Source organism: Oncorhynchus gorbuscha, linkage group LG19, assembly GCF_021184085.1.
Source record: "Oncorhynchus gorbuscha isolate QuinsamMale2020 ecotype Even-year linkage group LG19, OgorEven_v1.0, whole genome shotgun sequence".
NCBI lineage: Eukaryota > Metazoa > Chordata > Actinopteri > Salmoniformes > Salmonidae > Oncorhynchus > Oncorhynchus gorbuscha.
This window is the reverse complement of record NC_060191.1, coordinates 49,591,070-49,610,581: the sequence shown is the minus strand read 5'-3', so window position 1 is coordinate 49,610,581 and position 19,512 is coordinate 49,591,070. Positions and strand designations below refer to the sequence as shown.

The 19,512-nt window shown below is 40.9% G+C and overlaps 1 protein-coding gene across 1 annotated transcript; it reads right to left on the bottom strand.

Moving 5' to 3' along the window:
• Positions 1–181: 181 nt before the first annotated feature.
• LOC124004723 (flotillin-2-like) lies at positions 182–19,294 on the bottom strand. Its single transcript, XM_046313446.1, has 11 exons — positions 19,064–19,294; positions 9,734–9,815; positions 7,880–7,970; positions 7,505–7,628; positions 6,877–6,995; positions 4,907–5,020; positions 4,544–4,663; positions 3,992–4,206; positions 3,465–3,648; positions 2,815–2,964; positions 182–2,482 (listed from the first exon to the last, which is right to left on the bottom strand). Exons 1-11 carry the CDS (start codon positions 19,110–19,112, stop codon positions 2,444–2,446), a joined length of 1,287 nt encoding a protein of 428 aa, XP_046169402.1. The 5' UTR covers positions 19,113–19,294; the 3' UTR covers positions 182–2,443.
• Positions 19,295–19,512: the final 218 nt, after the last annotated feature.

The following is a 19,512-nucleotide window of genomic DNA, read 5'->3' as shown; positions in this document are numbered from 1 at the left end:
AATCTGTCGTTCTGCCCCTGAACAAGGCAGTTAACCAACTGTTTCCCGGTAGGCCGTCATTGTAAATCGGAATTTCTTAACTGATTTGCCTAGTTAAATAAAAATCGGGATTTACATGCCATGAATGTTGCAGCTGTCCACATCGATGGAAGATACTGAATTATTAGAAAAAGAGCACAACTATTTGTTGTAATTTTATTAGCATGACAGATGAAGACTGAAATATGGTAATATTGTGTAACATTCACAAATATCTAGTCCTGTTGAAAAATAAAAACATCTACATTGACTCAAAAAGATTGAGTGCATATTTGACACAACAGTAAAATGATAATTATTTTCACAAAAAGTATCCAAAAAGTAAAAAAGTATCTTTAGTGGATTGTCAAAAAAAAGAAAAGCTTAGCCAAAACAATGCATTTGGTCATGAAGCCACAATGCAACTCAAAAATCCAAATTACAGCTGTTACACAACTGAAACCTTTTCACAGTATTGGCAAAATTACTTAGATTACAATGGCTGCAATGAAGTAGAGTCAAATCAACTTGAGGGCAGACGAAAATAAACATTACAGTAACAGTCCTTCACAAGTCGTTTTCATTTGACTAATTAAAACGAACATTATGATATGTCTAGGAGGGGGAAAGGACAAGGAAACATTTTTCCAATCCAAACACATTTGAGCGATGATATTCTTTATAATTTGCTCAGTGCTTTTTTGTAATCTGTCCACTTACATGATAGCTGGGAGTTTTCCCATCTTGATTTCCCATTTCCATGATCTCATGTTGAATAGTGCAAGTCTCCAAATCAGTGATGATGGCATCCACATATATATATATAAAAATGACCAAGATCTGCCGTTTCCCTGTCCTTGTACAAAGGGCTACCCTCCACCTCGGTTAAGATTACAACGTAAATAGTGATACTAAACAACAAGCAGAAAGTTAGTCTTTTACCTCTACGATGACTAACCACAATACAACAAAAAGCCAATATAAATCAGAGATTGTGATTCAGTCTTGGAATGAGCTCAACAAACAGATCATAAACATGGAGGTCATGTGGAATGACAATAGTGTAACAGTACATATATCCATTTTCACAATTATAGATGATTAAAAGCAAGATAAATGACTAAATACATTGAACAGCATCGTCTAAACGGGAGTGATATCTTTCTCTGACAAGTGTATGATATACAGTTATCTTTAACAAAGATTACATCGTGGACAGAACCTGAAGAGCTGTCTTACATGGCTTAAAATGTACTTATATTACTATATAAAACTGCAACAAGTGTCTGTCAATGTTATAATCAAGTCACACTAATCAATTGAAACATGAAATTAAGAAATCAACAGAATGAACAAAATTACTTCTTAAAAACATATCACAGCTCATATTTAAAAAAAATACCTATTCCTGTATAATAAAAATGATAAGGATCAATGACTAGCGTTTGGCTATGAGTTTTTACTTCTTGGACTCAAAAACCCTTCAATATTTCACATACTGAACTTTCACCAGGACAAAGACTTCTCAATAAATTACACTACATCATTAGAATCCCACAAAGTACTTAATCTCTCCCTCAAACTTACTTCAATTTACTTCACGCCAATTCAGAAAGATGCATCATAGCCAAAGAAACAAAAGGACTGCCAATCAGGTTTCTGGGATGAGTATAAAAAGTCATTCATGTTGCTATAAATGAAAGTGTTTGGAATAATGTACTAAACAATGTTTACAACATAAAACTACATGAAAACACATGATTTCTTAAAGAGTGGGAAGAATTCCCAGTTACTCAGAGTTTTGACTCTGAAACCTAAATAAATTATTTGAGGATAGTAAGCAGTGAGCACCTTGTTTCATGTAGCACTTGATACAACTTGTCACCTGATTGTGAAAACCCATAACTCATCATAAAGGACACAAATTAAATCAGTTAAATTAAAAGTTATATACATTAGAGTACAGTAACTTCCATAATATAAAATAGTCACATGAGAGCAAGAAGAGATAATTACTGAGTAATAATGAAGTATATAATAGGCACGGTGAGTTACAACTTTTGAAAGAAAATCATAGAGGTTGCTCTTCTTGACAGCTGTTCACTGACATGATATGGTAAGGTAGAGACTAGAGAGGTTTATGAGTAAAATCAAAAAGGCTCAGTTCATGCTAAATAATAACAATGTCATGCGATCTACTTATTGTAAAAAGCTTCATAATTCAAAAAGTAGTGAACTCAAAAGATACATAGAGTATATAAAGGAGCAGCGGTACATGCAGATATTCTGGTCCTGTAGAAATTAAGGCACCAGAGGTTTAAAAAAATCCACTTGTTCATATTTAATAAATAAATAATAATTTCAAGGGTATTGAAGGCAGTCTATGAGAGTGCATAAAACAGAGAGTAGAAGGGAAAGATTGTTTTCAGGCCTGAGCATCAGTCATCCTCTGCAGTAGTGGGATCTGTTGAATAGGGAACAAAAACAATCAATTTAGGGTAGAAAGAGATATTGTATGCTAACGTTTCATTTCACTATTTCTGAAAAATTGCATGTAGGTTAGAACAATCCAGCAGCACCAATAGGATTCTGTAGGACATATTGGCTAATTCATAGAATTAGAATTATTAGAACAGACATTACCACTCTATACAAGTAAATGTTCCATGATGGGTGTAATTATATTTCTATGGACTCACTAATCTGTTTTACCTACCATTTTCACCATGCATGTCTGGTGAACAATATTATACTGACGCTAAGTGAAGTTCCACTTCCTGTCCAGCCCCTAATTACCTTTGATAGGTCAATTCCTGTGAGGGCATTGACAGACACAGGAAGTTCAGCCAGGAGGCGGTTCACTTCCCCCGTCACATGGTTTCCCTCCCCGCTCAGGATTACTATCTCATTGGTCCTGGCCAGCGGCGCCGCCACCTTGGCTGCAATCTAGGAAGATTCGGGCACATTGAGATGTTTTTATTGTGCTCACATCACAAGACACTTTTATGGTATATAATGGCATATTACATCAACAAATCATCTGACTTCTGAGTTACTTTAAGACGGTGTAATCTGACACATATACATGCAGGCTACCACCTCTTAACACTGGCTGACAAAGATACTGTAGATAACTACTGGCTGATGACTGATACTACTGTACTTTGTCCAGTCAGAAATAAAAAGTCAAACACCGGCATTATTATGGTTACTAGATTATAACTGTTTATTACTGCTTTATTAGTATCAATGTTACTAGGTTTATCTGGGGGCATGTTAATGAGTGTGTCTACTGTACATCTACACATTACTACCTCAATATGAATACATCTGTATGAAGGTCTCATCAAGGCAGTAGTGATTTAATTTGATCAAATCTAAACCATTCGAATGCACGCATGAATACACTGCATTTAAAACAACCAATTAATTCCATAGTCTGTTACCTTGGGCAGGGCCTCCAGGACAAGAGCAGTCTTGGCTGCCTCTCCATACTGCTGGTAAGCCTCAGCCTTCAGTCTCATCTTCTCAGCCTCAGCCTTCCCTATAGCCTCAATGGAGCCAGCCTCTGCCTCGCCTATTCTCCGGATCTTCTCTGCTTCTGCCTGGGCCGTCAGAACCTTCTTCATCCTGAAAGACACAACACACTTGTATCAGAACAACTGGGAAACTAGATTGTTTTCCAAAAGAGACAAAAAAGTATCCGCTAGTTTCCAAAAGAAACAATTTAATTAATATGCTATTATTGTGTAATTACCATTTTAACTGCTCACTTGTTAAAAAACAAGCTTTTTTTTTTACAGTTAAATGAAGTGCTACCAATCTACATGTGTAGAAAATGTTTTTGTGATAGAAGACAATGCACATAAAGTTGAGTGGAATCACTAGTGAACGACAGTTTGTATGTTACAGCTAGGTAAGCGTATAACGGTACTGTGGGTATGCTCTGTTATGATATAAAAGCTGTTCCCACTTCTGTCCCTCAGCCAGCTGTTGCATCTTGTATGCCTCTGCCTCGGCAGGCCTCTTCACCATGGCGATGAGCTCCTTCTCTGTGCGGAAAATCTCCTTCTCCTCAATGGTGATCTGCTTCTTCCTCTGAACCACCTCAATCTCCATCTCCTCCAGCCTGATCTTCTGCTGTTCTTTAGCTGCCTGCAGCTCATAGGCCAGCTGGGCTTCTGCTTTCTGGAGACACAGGGACAGAGAGAGACATGACCAAGACGTCCATGTTGAAGCACACAGACAGAGAGACAGGATCATGACATGGCCGTCTATGTTGATAGAGGAGTTTTTTAATGTTGAGGTTGGCTGGAGGGAGCGTTTGGCTGCTTAGGGCTATATTTAATGTTAATTCCGGGCTCTCTGATCGCATAAAACGTCGCATTTACTAAATTACTAACGCCTACTGATAATTTAGACTCAGATGGACCAACATCATAGAATAATTTAGTAGACTGGAATTTCTATCGCACTGTACTCATTTAACTGACATTCAAAAGTGGAGTATGGGGTTCATGCAGACCTTGGTGTTGACTTCTTGGTTGAAAGCAGCCTTCTGCAGTTCAAGTTCTCGTTTGGAGTCTGCCATCTTTGTGTCGGCCAGGAACTTGACATCCATCATCTCCTTCTTGCACTCTGCTTCCTGGTGAGAGAGAGTGAGACAATGAGAGAGAGAAAGAGAGATTAGAATGTACATGAGAGAGATAGGGCGAAAGGATGAGGAGAGAGAAACAGAGTGGAAGCGTATGAGGAGAGGAAAAGAGGAAATTAATAAAATGAGCTTACAAACCTTTCAAATGAAATGTATGTACATTAATACAGACAAACATAACCCTAGAAATAATTGCCCCTCTGGAATTATTACATTTATTGAATTGAATCTTACTCTTATCCCAGCATCCCTTTCTGCCTCTGCCACACCGATGTCTGCATCCCTCTGGACTGCTGCTGTCTGAGTCTTCCCCAGTGAGCTCAGGTAGTCCACTTTATCATAGACATCCTACAACACACACACACACACACACACAGTAGCTCAGATTACCATACACTACCAGAGATACTTGAGGGAACAAAAACGTAAATAAAATGTCCAACATCAACATGTAATAACATCTAATTGATTGTCGCTCTTGCAGTAAAGTGCTTGTTATGACGTGGCCCTTTCTGGGTGTAGATTATGGCTTCTACCCTCTCTCACACTCTCCTAACCCAGGTTTATCACCTCCGGTCGTAAATACCGGGTAGAAACTACCATGCAGTATTGAGGGAGAGTGTCTCCCAGAACAGAGACTTGGCCAAACTCCTAATCCCCAAAAGAGAATTAAAACATATTGCTACTTTTGAGAATAATCCATGGACACTTAAAGGACAGTTATGACGAGTGTTTCACACATAACGGTATCTCTTAAAGTGTACATTTCCCAGCTGCCAGGTTAACATCTAAAGATGAACTAGTCAGTAGCCACACCCCCATGAGCCTAGACATCACATTACTTGCCATGGACGGCCCTTTTCTACTGTTACGTATAAAACCAACTCCTGATGAAATTCACATTAGACTAAGCAAACCCCAGCTGCAAATGGTTAAGACCACGCAAATCCCAGTTAAGACCACGCAAACCCCAGTGTAAGCTAAGGTTGCAAATGGCTGAATCTCTAAGACCAAAACATGTCTTAGAGATGCTGGTGTGTGAAGTGGTTTAAACTACAACTCTACCAAAGGACAGGACTATACCACATGGAGCATTGGCTACATGGCTAGGAATGGTTAAACTCTGAGACTATCGATCCCTACAGAATAAGAGCAAATCTTAGATGTATAATTACTAGTCCGGAGCTAAAAATTATGTAAACCTAGAACGAGAATACCAACAACCGCCGAAACATCTATTCTATGAGAACATTCCCAAATGGTACTCTTTAGTATCCATTCTAACGACCACAAAATACTTTTAATCTTCAGGGAAACGCAACCAGAGAGACTCTGGTTTCAGAGAGATTCCAACAGAGAAGACAACAACGACATACGGGCGTAAATATATACTTGCAATTATTTTCGAATGAGCAGCTGTTCATGTGCAAGGATTAGCATTTCAATTAATATAACTATATACTGTGTAATTAATCTATTTTGTCTTTCCAGCTCTCAGTCTCACCCTTCCCTAATGTCTACCAAACGGTCATATCACCTTTACCCACTAGGGACTTTCCAATCATTGTTAGTAAACAATATCTACTGTTTGTTATGTATTTATGTGATTTGATTAGTTAGTAAATAATTAATGCCAATTTGTATATCACTGTTTCATAATTTATTCTAGTGTTCGTGCAGATAACCAAGAATTTTACGACGTTCAGATGAGACTGATATAATGTAAAGAATAATTAATGATTGATTGCTATTGATATAAAAGATCTAATTTAAGATCATAATTTTTGAAACTAATGAAACTAATGCTTCAGTGGTGCTCCAACTTCCTAGTTAATTAAGTTTGCATGATTAGTTTAATCACGTAACAATAATTACACATATGGAATTGATTTGAAAATAGCATGTAATCTCATTTAACCATACTAGAGACACGACAAGCTGATAATAAAAAGTGGATCTCATTGACGGGGACTGTGACAGTCTAGGCTAACTCACAGCTATTAGAACTACTAATAATCCATTACTCAATCCTAATCAACAACGGTGAAGACTAGTTAAGTGGAGTCGCCTCCCAATCAACAGGTTTACATCATCCATTAAATGCCATAGGATAAAACACACCAATAAAACAAAAACATTAAAATAAAAACGTGTGTTTAACTGCATTTACCCTCCACACTTCATGGCACCACCAATTGACTCACCTTGATAGTGAAGCTGAGGATCTCAATGCCCATCCTGCCAACGTCAGGTGCTGCCACCTCCCTCACCAGCTGGGCAAACTTGTCCCTGTCCTGGTAGATTTGCTCCACCGTCAGTGTACCTGGGGAGAGGGAAGAGCAGAAGAGCCTGTCAGTCTCTACAACACTGGATATAGACCTACTTCACTTAATTAAGGCTATCCCACATGGCAGTCAAATAATCATAAAGTAAAACATGAAAATCTCATAATACTGAACATATAACGTTTACTTTTCAATAGTGCAGTCTATATTCTCAGATTTCAGTTTTGTGGTTTTAGAAGTTTCCCTTTCACACATTCAGGCTCTCATTACATTGACTGTAATTTCTACTTTTTTCTAAATTAAAAAATTTAGACAGGCTATATTTAGTACAAAGCTTGAACAAACTGTTTGAAAAGCTACCCATCTGCAATTCTTTGTTGTTGAAAAACTACCCATCAGCAAAACCCATGTGTATGTGTGACGCTGAGGTTTAGCCACTGATTTACATCAGCTAACAGAGAACAAAGCTGACAACAACCAACTGAAATCAACAGAAGACCATAATATAAAAAATATATATATTTTCCTTTGGAGAGATTCTCCTCACCTAGAATTGAGCGTAAATGTCCCTCCAAGGTTTGCAAAACCACTCCTTTGATTTCAGGGACGGATTTGCCCAAAAACTGCTCGCAAGCAATTGCCAAAAGATCATGATCTGTCATCACTTTGATCTGGAGAAGAGATGAAGGAGAGATTCGGAAAGACAGACTGTGGCCTGGTGTGCATACGCAAATATGAATCACTGTGATTTAAAAACTTGATCTATGGCTATAAGTTAGTTTACACAAAGAGCTCGCTACAGCTGCAGTTTGTAATTAAAAGATATTAAAATCAATAACAATTAAAATTATAAATAGGTAAGACATTTTCCAATTCAATGGTGTCGGTTTCATACAACTGACGAAATAGATATTCTTTTTACCTGTGCCACCCCAGTGACAGTGATGGCGACCCCCTCTGCAGTCTCAACATCCTCACACTTGGGTTGGAGTGTCATAATCTCCAGTGTAATCCTATATGAGGGGGAAAAAAGTGTTTTTGTTAATGCAGACCTTAAAGGTGCAACCTGCAGTTGAAACAATAACGACACGTTCTCTCCCCACTGTCTCGGAAAAAAGCTAAGGGATGTGGCTGTAGAAATGCAACCACTCAAATACATAGACAGAGCTATGGATACAAGGAGTGACCATCCATGATTTCAAAATGATAGTTTTAACCATCTTGTGAGGCTATAGTATACAGTGTTTGTTTACATTCGCTTTGTTTACAAACATAGTAAAACAAACTTATATTTTGCGTTCTGATGGAGTACGACAGTTGAACAAAGCTCATGCGGCCTTTATAAGTAAAATTATTCAAGAATCAATGGTTACATATCATTAACCAAAAATGGATATAGCAACTGCAGATTGTTCCTTTAACAGCACAATATAACAGAGGGAGAAGAGAAAAACACTCTGCATCAGTATTATGTGACAATGTCACTGACAACACATCAGGAGCAGAAGTAATGGAATAATTTGGAGGCTCAGCTGAAATATTGTTATCTTATTTCATCATTGAATAAATATCATTGGGAAGTAACATGAGGAGTTTCACAATGGCAACATTTCAGTGATGGAATATTTCTGTAGTGGAATGTTTATTGTTTCTGGAGATTTACTACTTCTATTGCCACCACTTCCTTGACACACCCCAAACGACTAGTTACTGTGTCACGCCTTGTTCATTGTATTTTGTGTTTTTGTTATATGTTTGGGTAGGCCAGGGTGTGACATGGGTTTATATGTTGTGTTTCGTATTGGGGTTTGTATTATTTGGGATCGCGGCTGATTAGGGGTGTTGTATAGGCTTGGCTGCCTGAGGCGATTCTCAATTAGAGTCAGGTGCTTATCGTTGTCTCTGATTGGGAACCGTATTTAGGCAGCCTGAGTTTCTCTTTGTATTTCGTGGGTGTTTGTTCCTGTCTTTGTGTAGTATGTCACCAGATAGGCTGTAATTAGTTTCACGTTCCGTTCTGTTGTTTTTGTATTTAGTATTCAGTTATTTCATGTACCGCGATTCAGTTCATTAAAGTCATGAGTAACCTACACGCTGCATTTCGGTCCGACTCTCTTTCTTCAACAGACGAACGCCGTTACATACTGGCTATTGAGCAAAAATACCCTGAAGAAACCCTAAACAAAACATTGCATGCTTTCATGTAAACCCAGGGGAGAATGCCTTACAGTCAGTTAATAAACAGAGGACAGCACCTAACCTACTGTGAAAAAGGGTAAGAATGGGGCCAAGTGACACACAGGGAAAAAAGGCAGAATAGTGAATGTGTACTGTAGTTTAAGGTGGGGCCAAGTGTCCTTTGCCATGTTTCCATTTGAAACATCCAGAATTCATTAACACAATGTAGGTCAGTCAGGAAAGTGTGGCAATAAAATAATAATAAAATAAATAATAGTCTTCCACACACACACACCTCCTGGCTGATTCTTAGTCCGCAGATGATTGGTGCGTTTACTGAATTATAGGCTATCATTGTGGAAATCTACGATAGCTGAAAAACCTGTTGGAGCTGTGTCCATAAATGATTGTGGGTTTCTAAACCTCAGGCAGCCCTTTTATGCAATTTAGTATTTGTATGGAAACATTTGGTCTTATTTATCCATTGAATAAATAAAACAAGCCTCCTCCAGACCATTTGCAAAACAACCCATGATTGCTGATAGACTGATGAAGACAATTCTATAGCATAACATGGCATCGTCACCGACGGTCTCACCTTTGAATGTCAGTGATGAGCCACCAGGCCCAGGCCCAGCCCCCCACCATGTAGGTCTTCTCATCTGAGCCACAACAGGCACCTGAGAAATGAAACAGACAAGGCGTGAGTGAGCAGTGGCACAAGATTTCCATCAGGGAATGACTATCATTCATCAGCACTCATTACAGATGCTCAGTTGACACCCTTTTTAGTTGTTACCACAACAATTCCTTTGTCTTGGTGCCATGCAATAGCTAGGTTACTACAGGGCCAAATGTAAAACACGTGTAGGTATAAGCTACTCATAGACTTCTATAAGGGTAGGCTACATGATTACATAACCTTGTGTATAATTTCCCTGCAAGCTTAGAAATCCATTGGCCTTGCACTTGGTAGCTAAGTGAGGATCATATTACAGTGTACATAGCTAAGGATGTAGTAACTCAAACAATCAAAACATGGAAGTGTTGGTATGATTTAGCTCATTCAAAACTATAGTTTTGACCTGAAATATTTTTGTCCCTCATTTGGATTACATCGGAGATTATGATGCTCCAAACCAAGTGTGAGGATGTTGAGACAGATTGTATTTGTCACATGCTCTGAATAAAACAGGTGTAGACCTTACCGTGAAATGCTTACTTACAAGCCCTCAACCAACAATGCAGTTCAAGAAATATCCTGCTAAGCATTCAAAATGTACTTTTGGTTGTCAGGGAAAATGTATGGAGTAAAAAGTATAATATTTTCTTTAGAAATGTAGTGAAGTAAAAGTTGTCAAAAATATAAATAGTAATGTACAGATACCCCCCAAAACGACTTAAGTAGTACTTTAATGTATTTTTACCTCAGTACTTTACACCACTGCTATATTCACAGGTAGACTGGCCCTGGCAGCTAAATCAATCAAATAATCAATCTATCGATTCACAAATCCTCCAAGAAGCTAGCCAGAAACTCCAGGAAGCTAGCCAGAAACTAGCCAGAAGCTAGCCAGAAGCTAATCCAGAAGCTAGTTCAGAAGCTAGTTCAGAAGCTAGTTCAGAAGCTAGTTCAGAAGCTAGTTCAGAAGCTAGTTCAGAAGCTAGTTCAGAAGCTAGTTCAGAAGCTAGTTCAGAAGCTAGTTAGCTTCTTTACTGGCAAATTGTTTAGTATTCAGCTAACCACGGTTTGTGGTCATCAGCTATCCTTTAGCTCGAAAATCTATCGCCAGTTTTGTACGGCGCAGCGCGGCTCGGAACGGAACATACCGGACCAATTTTTCTCTCCATGTCCCTGGATTTCAACTGCTCTCTGGACATTCATACCTGGATCTCACAGCTAGCTAGCTGCTATCCATGTGACTATCGGCGATTCCGGAGCAAACATCAATTATTCCGAAGCTAGCCAGCTCCGTCAATCACTCCTGAGTCCCATCAATCACTCCTGGGCTGCAGTCACCCATCCGGACCCGTTTTACTGCCTACGCGGAGCCCCACCGGGCCTTCACAACTGGACTGCCGACGTTATCTACCCGAAGGAGTTATCCGGCTGGCTCCTCCGTCGCGACGTTACCTGAACGCCCATCTGCGGCCTGCTAACCGTTAGCTGTCTTACCGGCTGCTATCTGAATAGACAATCGGACAATTTATTTATTTTTATTATTATTATTATTATGTTTTCTTCTTGGGCCTCTATAACTATATCTATTGTTTTTATTTTTGTTGTTGTGTGATTTGGATTAATCCCCTCTACCACACGGAACCCCACTAATCTACTGACGGAACGCAAGAGGTGGCTAATTACAGACCTCCATCCTATACTAGCTTGCTATCGATGGCCTGGCTAGCTGTCTAAATCGCCGTGACCCCCAACCAACCTCTCCACTCACTGGACCCTTTTGATCACGACTAAGCATGCCTCTCCTTAATGTCAATATGTCTTGTCCATTGCTGTTCTGGTTAGTGTTTATTGGCTTATTTCACTGTAAAGCCTCTAGTGCTGCTCACTATACCTTATCCAACCTATTAGTTCCACCACCCACACATGCAATGACATCTCCTGGTTTCAATGATGTTTCTAGAGACAATATCTCTCTCTTCATCACTCAATACCTAGGTTTATCTCCACTGTATTCACATCCTACCATACCTTTGTCTGTACATTATACCTTGATGCCATTTTATCGCCCCCAGAAACCTTCTTTTACTCTCTGTTCCAGACGTTCTAGACGACCAATTCTTATTGCTTTTAGCCGCACCCTTATTCTACTCCTCCTATGTTCCTGTGGCGATGTAGAGGTGAATCCAGGCCCTGCAGTGCCTAGCTCCACTCCTATTCCCCAGGCGCTCTCTTTTGACGACTTCTGTAACCGTAATAGCCATGGCTTCATGCATGTTAACCTGTTAATCCTACACTACTTTTTCAAACATTCTGTTAAAAATCGCGCAACATTTCAGCGCCCTGCTACTCATGCCAGGAATATAGTATATGCATATGATTAGTATGTGTGGATAGAAAACACTCAGACGTTTCTAAAACGGGTTAAATCACAGCTGTGACTATAACAGAACGTGTGTTTCATCGAAAAGCGCAGGAAAATCTGATCACTGAAAATGGGAAAATATATCCATGCGCGACTTGAACCCATTGATAAAGGTGAATCACATTTAATGGGGCTGAGGTTGCAATACCTACAGCTTCCACACGTTGTCTAGAGTCTTGTCATTTGCCTAGGCTTTGTTTCTTGGTCAAACAGACGCAAGGCAACGCATTTCTTCCGGTCTCCGACCGGATATTTTGGTTGAGAATTACCCGGACATTATTTCCAGACGGACAGCTAAAGAATATACTTCGCCTCGTGATCAATTTGATCGCTTATTAACGTTTAATAATACCTAAAGTTGCATTACAAAAGTATTTCGAAGTGTTTCGTGAAAGTTTATCGTCGACTTTTTTAATTGAAAAAATGACGTTACGTTATAAGACGCAATTTTTTTCGTTTATCACACAGTCTTCATAGATCGATATCTAGGCTATATATGGACCGATTTAATCGAGAAAAAAAAGACCCAATAGTGATTATGGGACATCTAGGAGTGCCAACAAAGAAGATGGTCAAAGGTAATGAATGTTTTATATTTTATTTGTGCGGTTTGTGTAGCGACGACTATGCTAATTATTTTGTTTACGTCCCCTGCGGGTCTTTTGGGGTGTTACATGCCATCAGATAATAGCTTCTCATGCTTTTGCCGAAAAGCATTTTAAAAATCTGACTTGTTGCCTGGATTCACAACGAGTGTAGCTTTAATTCAATACCCTGCATGTGTATTTTAATGAACGTTTGAGTTTTAACTAGTACTATTAGCATTTAGCGTAGCACATTTGCATTTCCAGATGTCTAGATGGGACGCCTGCGTGCCAGGTAGGAGCAAGAGGTTAACATTAGAAGCCTCCTCCCTAAGTTTGTTCTATTCACTGCTTTAGCACACTCTGCCATCCCGGATGTTCTAGCTGTGTCTGAATCCTGGCTTAGGAAGACCACCAAAAATTCTGACATTTTAATTCCAAACTACAACATTTTCAGACAAGATAGAACTGCCAAAGGGGGCGGTGTTGCAATCTACTGCAAAGATGGTCTGCAGAGTTCTATCCTACTATCCAGGTCTGTACCCAAACAATTTGAACTTCTACTTTTAAAAATCCACCTCTCTAAAAACAAGTCTCTCACCGTTGCCGCCTGCTATAGACCACCCTCTGCCCCCAGCTGTGCTCTGGACACCATATGTGAACTGATTGTCCCCCATCTATCTTCAGAACTTGTGCTGCTAGGCGACCTAAACTGGAACATGCTTAACCATGCAATCCTACAATATAAACTTGATGCCCTCAATCTCACACAAATGATCAATGAACCTACCAGGTACCTCCCCAAAGCCATAAACACGGGCACTCTCATAGATATCATCGTAACCAACTTCCCCTCTAAATACACCTCTGCTGTCTTCAACCAAGATCTCAGCGATCACTGCCTCATTGCCTGCATCCGTAATGGGTCAGCGGTCAAACGACCTCCACTCATCACTGTAAAACACTTCAGGGAGCAGGCCTTTCTAATCGACCTGGCCGGGTTATCCTGGAAGGATATTGATCTCATCCCGTCAGTAGAGGATGCCTGGATATTTTTTTAAATGCCTTCCTAACCATCTTAAATAAACATGCCCCATTCAAGAAATTTAGAACCAGGAACAGATATCGCCCTTGGTTCACCCCAGACCTGACTGCCCTTAGCCAACACAAAAACATCCTATGGCGTTCTGCATTAGCATCGAACAGCCCCCGTGATATGCAGCTGTTCAGGGAAGCTAGAAACCATTATACACAGGCAGTTAGAAAAGCCAAGGCTAGCTTTTTCAAGCAGAAATTTGCTTCATGCAACACTAACTCAAAAAAGTTCTGGGACACTGTAAAGTCCATGGAGAATAAGAACACCTCCTCCCAGCTGCTCACTGCACTGAAGATAGGAAACACTGTCACCACTGATAAATCCACCATAATTGAGAATTTCAATAAGCATTTTTCTACGGCTGGCCATGCTTTCCACCTGGCTACTCCTACCCCGGTCAACAGCACTGCACCCCCAACAGCAACTCGCACAAGCCTTCCGCATTTCTCCTTCTCCCAAATCCGTTCAGCTGATGTTCTGAAAGAGCTGCAAAATCTGGACCCCTACAAATCAGCCGGGCTAGACAATCTGGACCCTTTCTAAAATTATATGCCGAAATTGTTGCCACCCCTATTACTAGCCTGTTCAACCTCTCTTTCGTGTCATCTGAGATTCCCAAAGATTGGAAAGCAGCTGCGGTCATCCTCCTCTTCAAAGGGGGGGACACTCTTGACCCAAACTGCTACGGACCTATATCTATCCTACCATGCCTTTCTAAGGTCTTCGAAAGCCAAGTCAACAAACCGACCATTTCGAATCTCACCATACCTTCTCTGCTATGCAATCTGGTTTCAGAGCTGGTCATGGGTGCACCTCAGCCACGCTCAAGGTCCTAAACGATATCTTAACCGCCATAGATAAGAAACATTACTGTGCAGCCGTATTCATTGATCTGGCCAAGGCTTTTGACTCTGTCAATCACCACATCCTCATCGGCAGACTCGACAGCCTTGGTTTCTCAAATGATTGCCTCGCCTGGTTCACCAACTACTTCTCTGATAGAGTTCAGTGTGTCAAATCGGAGGGTCTGCTGTCCGGACCTCTGGCAGTCTCTATGGGGGTGCCACAGGGTTCAATTCTTGGACCGACTCTCTTCTCTGTTTACATCAATGAGGTCGCTCTTGCTGCTGGTGAGTCTCTGATCCACCTCTACGCAGACGACACCATTCTGTATACTTCTGGCCCTTCTTTGGACACTGTTAACAATCCTCCAGGCAAGCTTCAATGCCATACAACTCTCCTTCCGTGGCCTCCAATTGCTCTTAAATACAAGTAAAACTAAATGCATGCTCTTCAACCGATCGCTACCTGCACCTACCCGCCTGTCCAACATCACTACTCTGGACGGCTCTGACTTAGAATACTTGGACAACTACAAATACTTAGGTGTCTGGTTAGACTGTAAACTCTCATTTCAGACCCATATCAAACATCTCCAATCCAAAGTTAAATCTAGAATTGGCTTCCTATTTCGCAACAAAGCATCCTTCACTTATGCTGCCAAACATACCCTTGTAAAACTGACCATCCTACCAATCCTCGACTTTGGCGATGTCATTTACAAAATAGCCTCCAATACCCTACTCAACAAATTGGATGCAGTCTATCACAGTGCAATCCGTTTTGTCACCAAAGCCCCATATACTACCCACCATTGCGACCTGTACGCTCTTGTTGGCTGGCCCTCGCTTCATACTCGTCGCCAAACCCACTGGCTCCATATCATCTACAAGACCATGCTAGGTAAAGTCCCCCCTTATCTCAGCTCGCTGGTCACCATAGCATCTCCCACCTGTAGCACACGCTCCAGCAGGTATATCTATCTAGTCATCCCCAAAACCAATTCTTTCTTTGGCCGCCTCTCCTTCCAGTTCTCTGCTGCCAATGACTGGAACGAACTACAAAAATCTCTGAAACTGGAAACACTTATCCCCCTCACTAGCTTTAAGCACCAACTGTCAGAGCAGCTCACAGATTACTGCACATAGCCCACCTATAATTTAGCCCAAACAACTACCTCTTTCCCTACTGCATTTTATTTATTTATTTTGCTCCTTTGCACCCCATTATTTTTATTTCTACTTTGCACATTCTTCCATTGCAAATCTACCATTCCAGTGTTTTACTTTGTATTTACTTTGCCACCATGGCCTTTTTTTGCCTTTACCTCCCTTCTCACCTCATTTGCTCACATCGTATATAGACTTGTTTATACTGTATTATTGACTGTATGTTTGTTTTACTCCATGTGTAACTCTGTGTCGTTGTATGTATCGAACTGCTTTGCTTCATCTTGGCCAGGTCGCAATTGTAAATGAGAACTTGTTCTCAACTTGCCTACCTGATTAAATAAAGGTGAAATAAAAAATTTATAAAAATATCCGTTGAGCAAAATCAATGCAATGACCGTTTCATTAACTAGTTAATGTAAACTCATCCCATTCCGTACAAATATGCACAACCGCAACATTCAAAGGAGGCTACAAAGAAAAGGAATGGGACTGTAGCGACTGTGTTGACTTCAAAATCTGGGGTGTGAACTGTTTCTATTCAAGCGTTGATCGACATGGTAATGTAACGGACCCTCCGTTACATCGTGACATGTCATGTCGTAACGTACAGCACGCATAAAGCAACTATTTCTGCCTTACAATCTCTCTCCACCAGGTGTAGCACTTCATAGAAACAAGAAATGGACAGTGGCGGGGGTAAGGGGGATACCTCGTCATTTTTTGCTTCATCATTGCATGCGATCATCATTCTCAAAGCTGCTGTATACTTCTAAGATCACTTAAAACCCCGATTCAAATTCGACACAAACCTTCAAATAGGTATGTAATGACACATTATATAAACTCTTTATAGTGTTTTATTTACATTTGAGGTGAAAAGTTGGACAGATCGAGTGAAAAAAATATATATTTTCCCACATGTAACGGATGTGAAACGGCTAGCTTAGTTAGCGGTCCACCCTACCTGACACCCTATACCCACTCCAATTTACTTACCGCCCAAATAGGTCCACAGACGATGCAATCTCAACCACACTGCACACTGCCCTAACCCATCTGGACAAGAGGAATACCTATGTGAGAATGCTGTTCATCGACTACAGCTCGGCATTCAACACCATAGTACCCTCCAAGCTCGTCATCAAGCTCGAGACCCTGGGTCTCGACCCCGCCCTGTGCAACTGGGTACTGTACTTCCTGACGGGCCGCCCCCAGGTGGTGAGGGTAGGCAACAACATCTCCACCCCCGCTGATCCTCAACACTGGGGCCCCACAAGGGTGCGTTCTGAGCCCTCTCCTGTACTCCCTGTTCACCCACGACTGCGTGGCCACGCACGCCTCCAACTCAATCATCAAGTTTGAGGACGACACAACAGTGGTAGGCTTGATTACCAACAACGACGAGACGGCCTACAGGGAGGAGGTGAGGGCCCTCTGAGTGTGGTGTCAGGAAAATAACCTCACACTCAACGTCAACAGAACTAAGGAGATGATTGTGGACTTCAGGAAACAGCAGAGGGAACACCCCCCTATCCACATCGATGGAACAGTAGTCACAGACAAACTGAATTGGTCCACTCACACAGACAGCATCGTGAAGAAGGCGCAGCAGCGCCTCTTCAACCTCAGGAGGCTGAAGAAATTTGGCTTGTCACCAAAAGCACTCACAAACTTCTACAGATGCACAATCGAGAGCATCCTGGCGGGCTGTATCACCTCCTGGTACGGCAACTGCTCCGCCCACAACCGTAAGGCTCTCCAGAGGGTAGTGAGGTCTGCACAACGCATCACCGGGGGCAAACTACCTGCCCTCCAGGACACCTACACCACCCGATGTTACAGGAAGGCCATAAAGATCATCAAGGACATCAACCACCCGAGCCACTGCCTGTTCACCCCGCTATCATCCAGAAGGCGAGGTCAGTACAGGTGCATCAAAGCTGGGACAGAGAGACTGAAAAACAGCTTCTATCTCAAGGCCATCAGACTGTTAAACAGCCATCACTAACATTGAGTGGCTGCTGCCAACACACTGACAACTCCAGCCACTTTAATAATGGGAATTGATGGGAAATTATGTAAAATATATCACTAGCCACTTTAAACAATGCTACCTAATATAATGTTACATACCCTACATTATTCATCTCATATGCATACGTATATGCTGTACTCTATATCATCTACTGCATCCTTACGTAATACATGTATCACTAACCACTTTAACTATGCCACTTTGTTTACATACTCATCTCATATGTATATACTGTACTCAATACCATCTACTGTATCTTGCCTATGCTGCTCTGTACCATCACTCATTCATATATCTTTATGTACATATTCATTATCCCTTTACACTGTGTTTTGGAATTGTTAGTTATTACTGCATTGTCAGAACTAGAAGCACAAGCATTTCGCTACACTCGCATTAACATCTGCTAACCATGTGTATGTGACAAATAACATTTGATTTGATTTAAATAGCGCTTCAATCGGTGACGTCACTTCCTCTGAGACCTTGAAGTAGTGGTTCCCCTTGCTCTGCAAGACCCGCCGCTTTTGTGGAGCGATGGGTAACGATGCTTTGTGGTTCGCGCGAGGGGACGGTCTAAATTTATACTGTTACACACACATCTCTACTTCTGCATTAGTTTCACTTTTAAAAAGCCATTTTTAAAAAGACCTGGCGGGACTTATTGCCTACTTGAATTATGCAGAAATGGGCAGCGTTTAGGTAATGTAATTGATTCTGTTGGAAAGGGGATAAATTGTGCTTTACAATGGCATTGACATTACAGTTGATCTAGAAGTATTACGTTTTTGGGGCGCTAAAATAAAGGCAATTGTACGGACCAAGGCGATGTACGAGTTTACGTTATACAATCAATCAATCACATTTATTTATAAAGCCCTTCTTACATCAGCGGATGTCAAAGTGCTGTACAGAAACCCAGCCTAAAACTCCAAACAGCAAGCAATGCAGGCGTAGAAACACTATACATTAACTGAACCGTTGGTAAACGAATAGGTTAAAATAACCGTATATTAACAATTAAGCTTGTATGATAGAAAGCTATCTACGTTAGCTTCCTAGCTACAGTAGCATGGCAGGAAGGGGGGGACACCTACCAGAGACAACCACGGCTTCATTTGGTCCAACTGTAAGGCAGCTACCCATCTTCGTCTGGTGATATAATCTCTCAAATATACGTGAAACCCTTCTGTATTGTAATATATATATTGGTTGTGTGGTTAAATGTCTCTCAATTCGATTAAAAACAGTAAATATTCACAGCGTCTTTGCCACCTTCCTATTAAATCTCCCTCAAGCCCCCGCCCCAAATCAAGACGGTGACGTAGTCTAGCTAGCAGCTAACATTTGTCAACACGACATGCCCTGCCCACTTCATGGGGCTCTCTCCCTTCGCATGCTACTACCTAGCCACTAGGTAGTAGCAGTTTCTATTGATAAATAAGGAAATATACTCTCTTACAGAAAGTTATTAGAAACATATAACTTCACAATACATTATAAAGAATGTAATTCTATATGCAAAGCAATACCTTCAGGACTTCAG

Coding starts and splice junctions, on each gene's coding strand:
- LOC124004723 (XM_046313446.1), bottom strand. CDS start 19,112: ATGGGTAGCTGCCTTACAGTTGGACCAAATGAAGCCGTGGTTGTCTCT. Junction 9,816..19,063: donor TGAAGCCGTGGTTGTCTCTG/GTAGGTGTCCCC, acceptor TTCATTTCTCAG/GTGCCTGTTGTGGCTCAGAT. Junction 6,996..7,504: donor ACATTTACGCTCAATTCTAG/GTGAGGAGAATC, acceptor CCCTCTCCCCAG/GTACACTGACGGTGGAGCAA.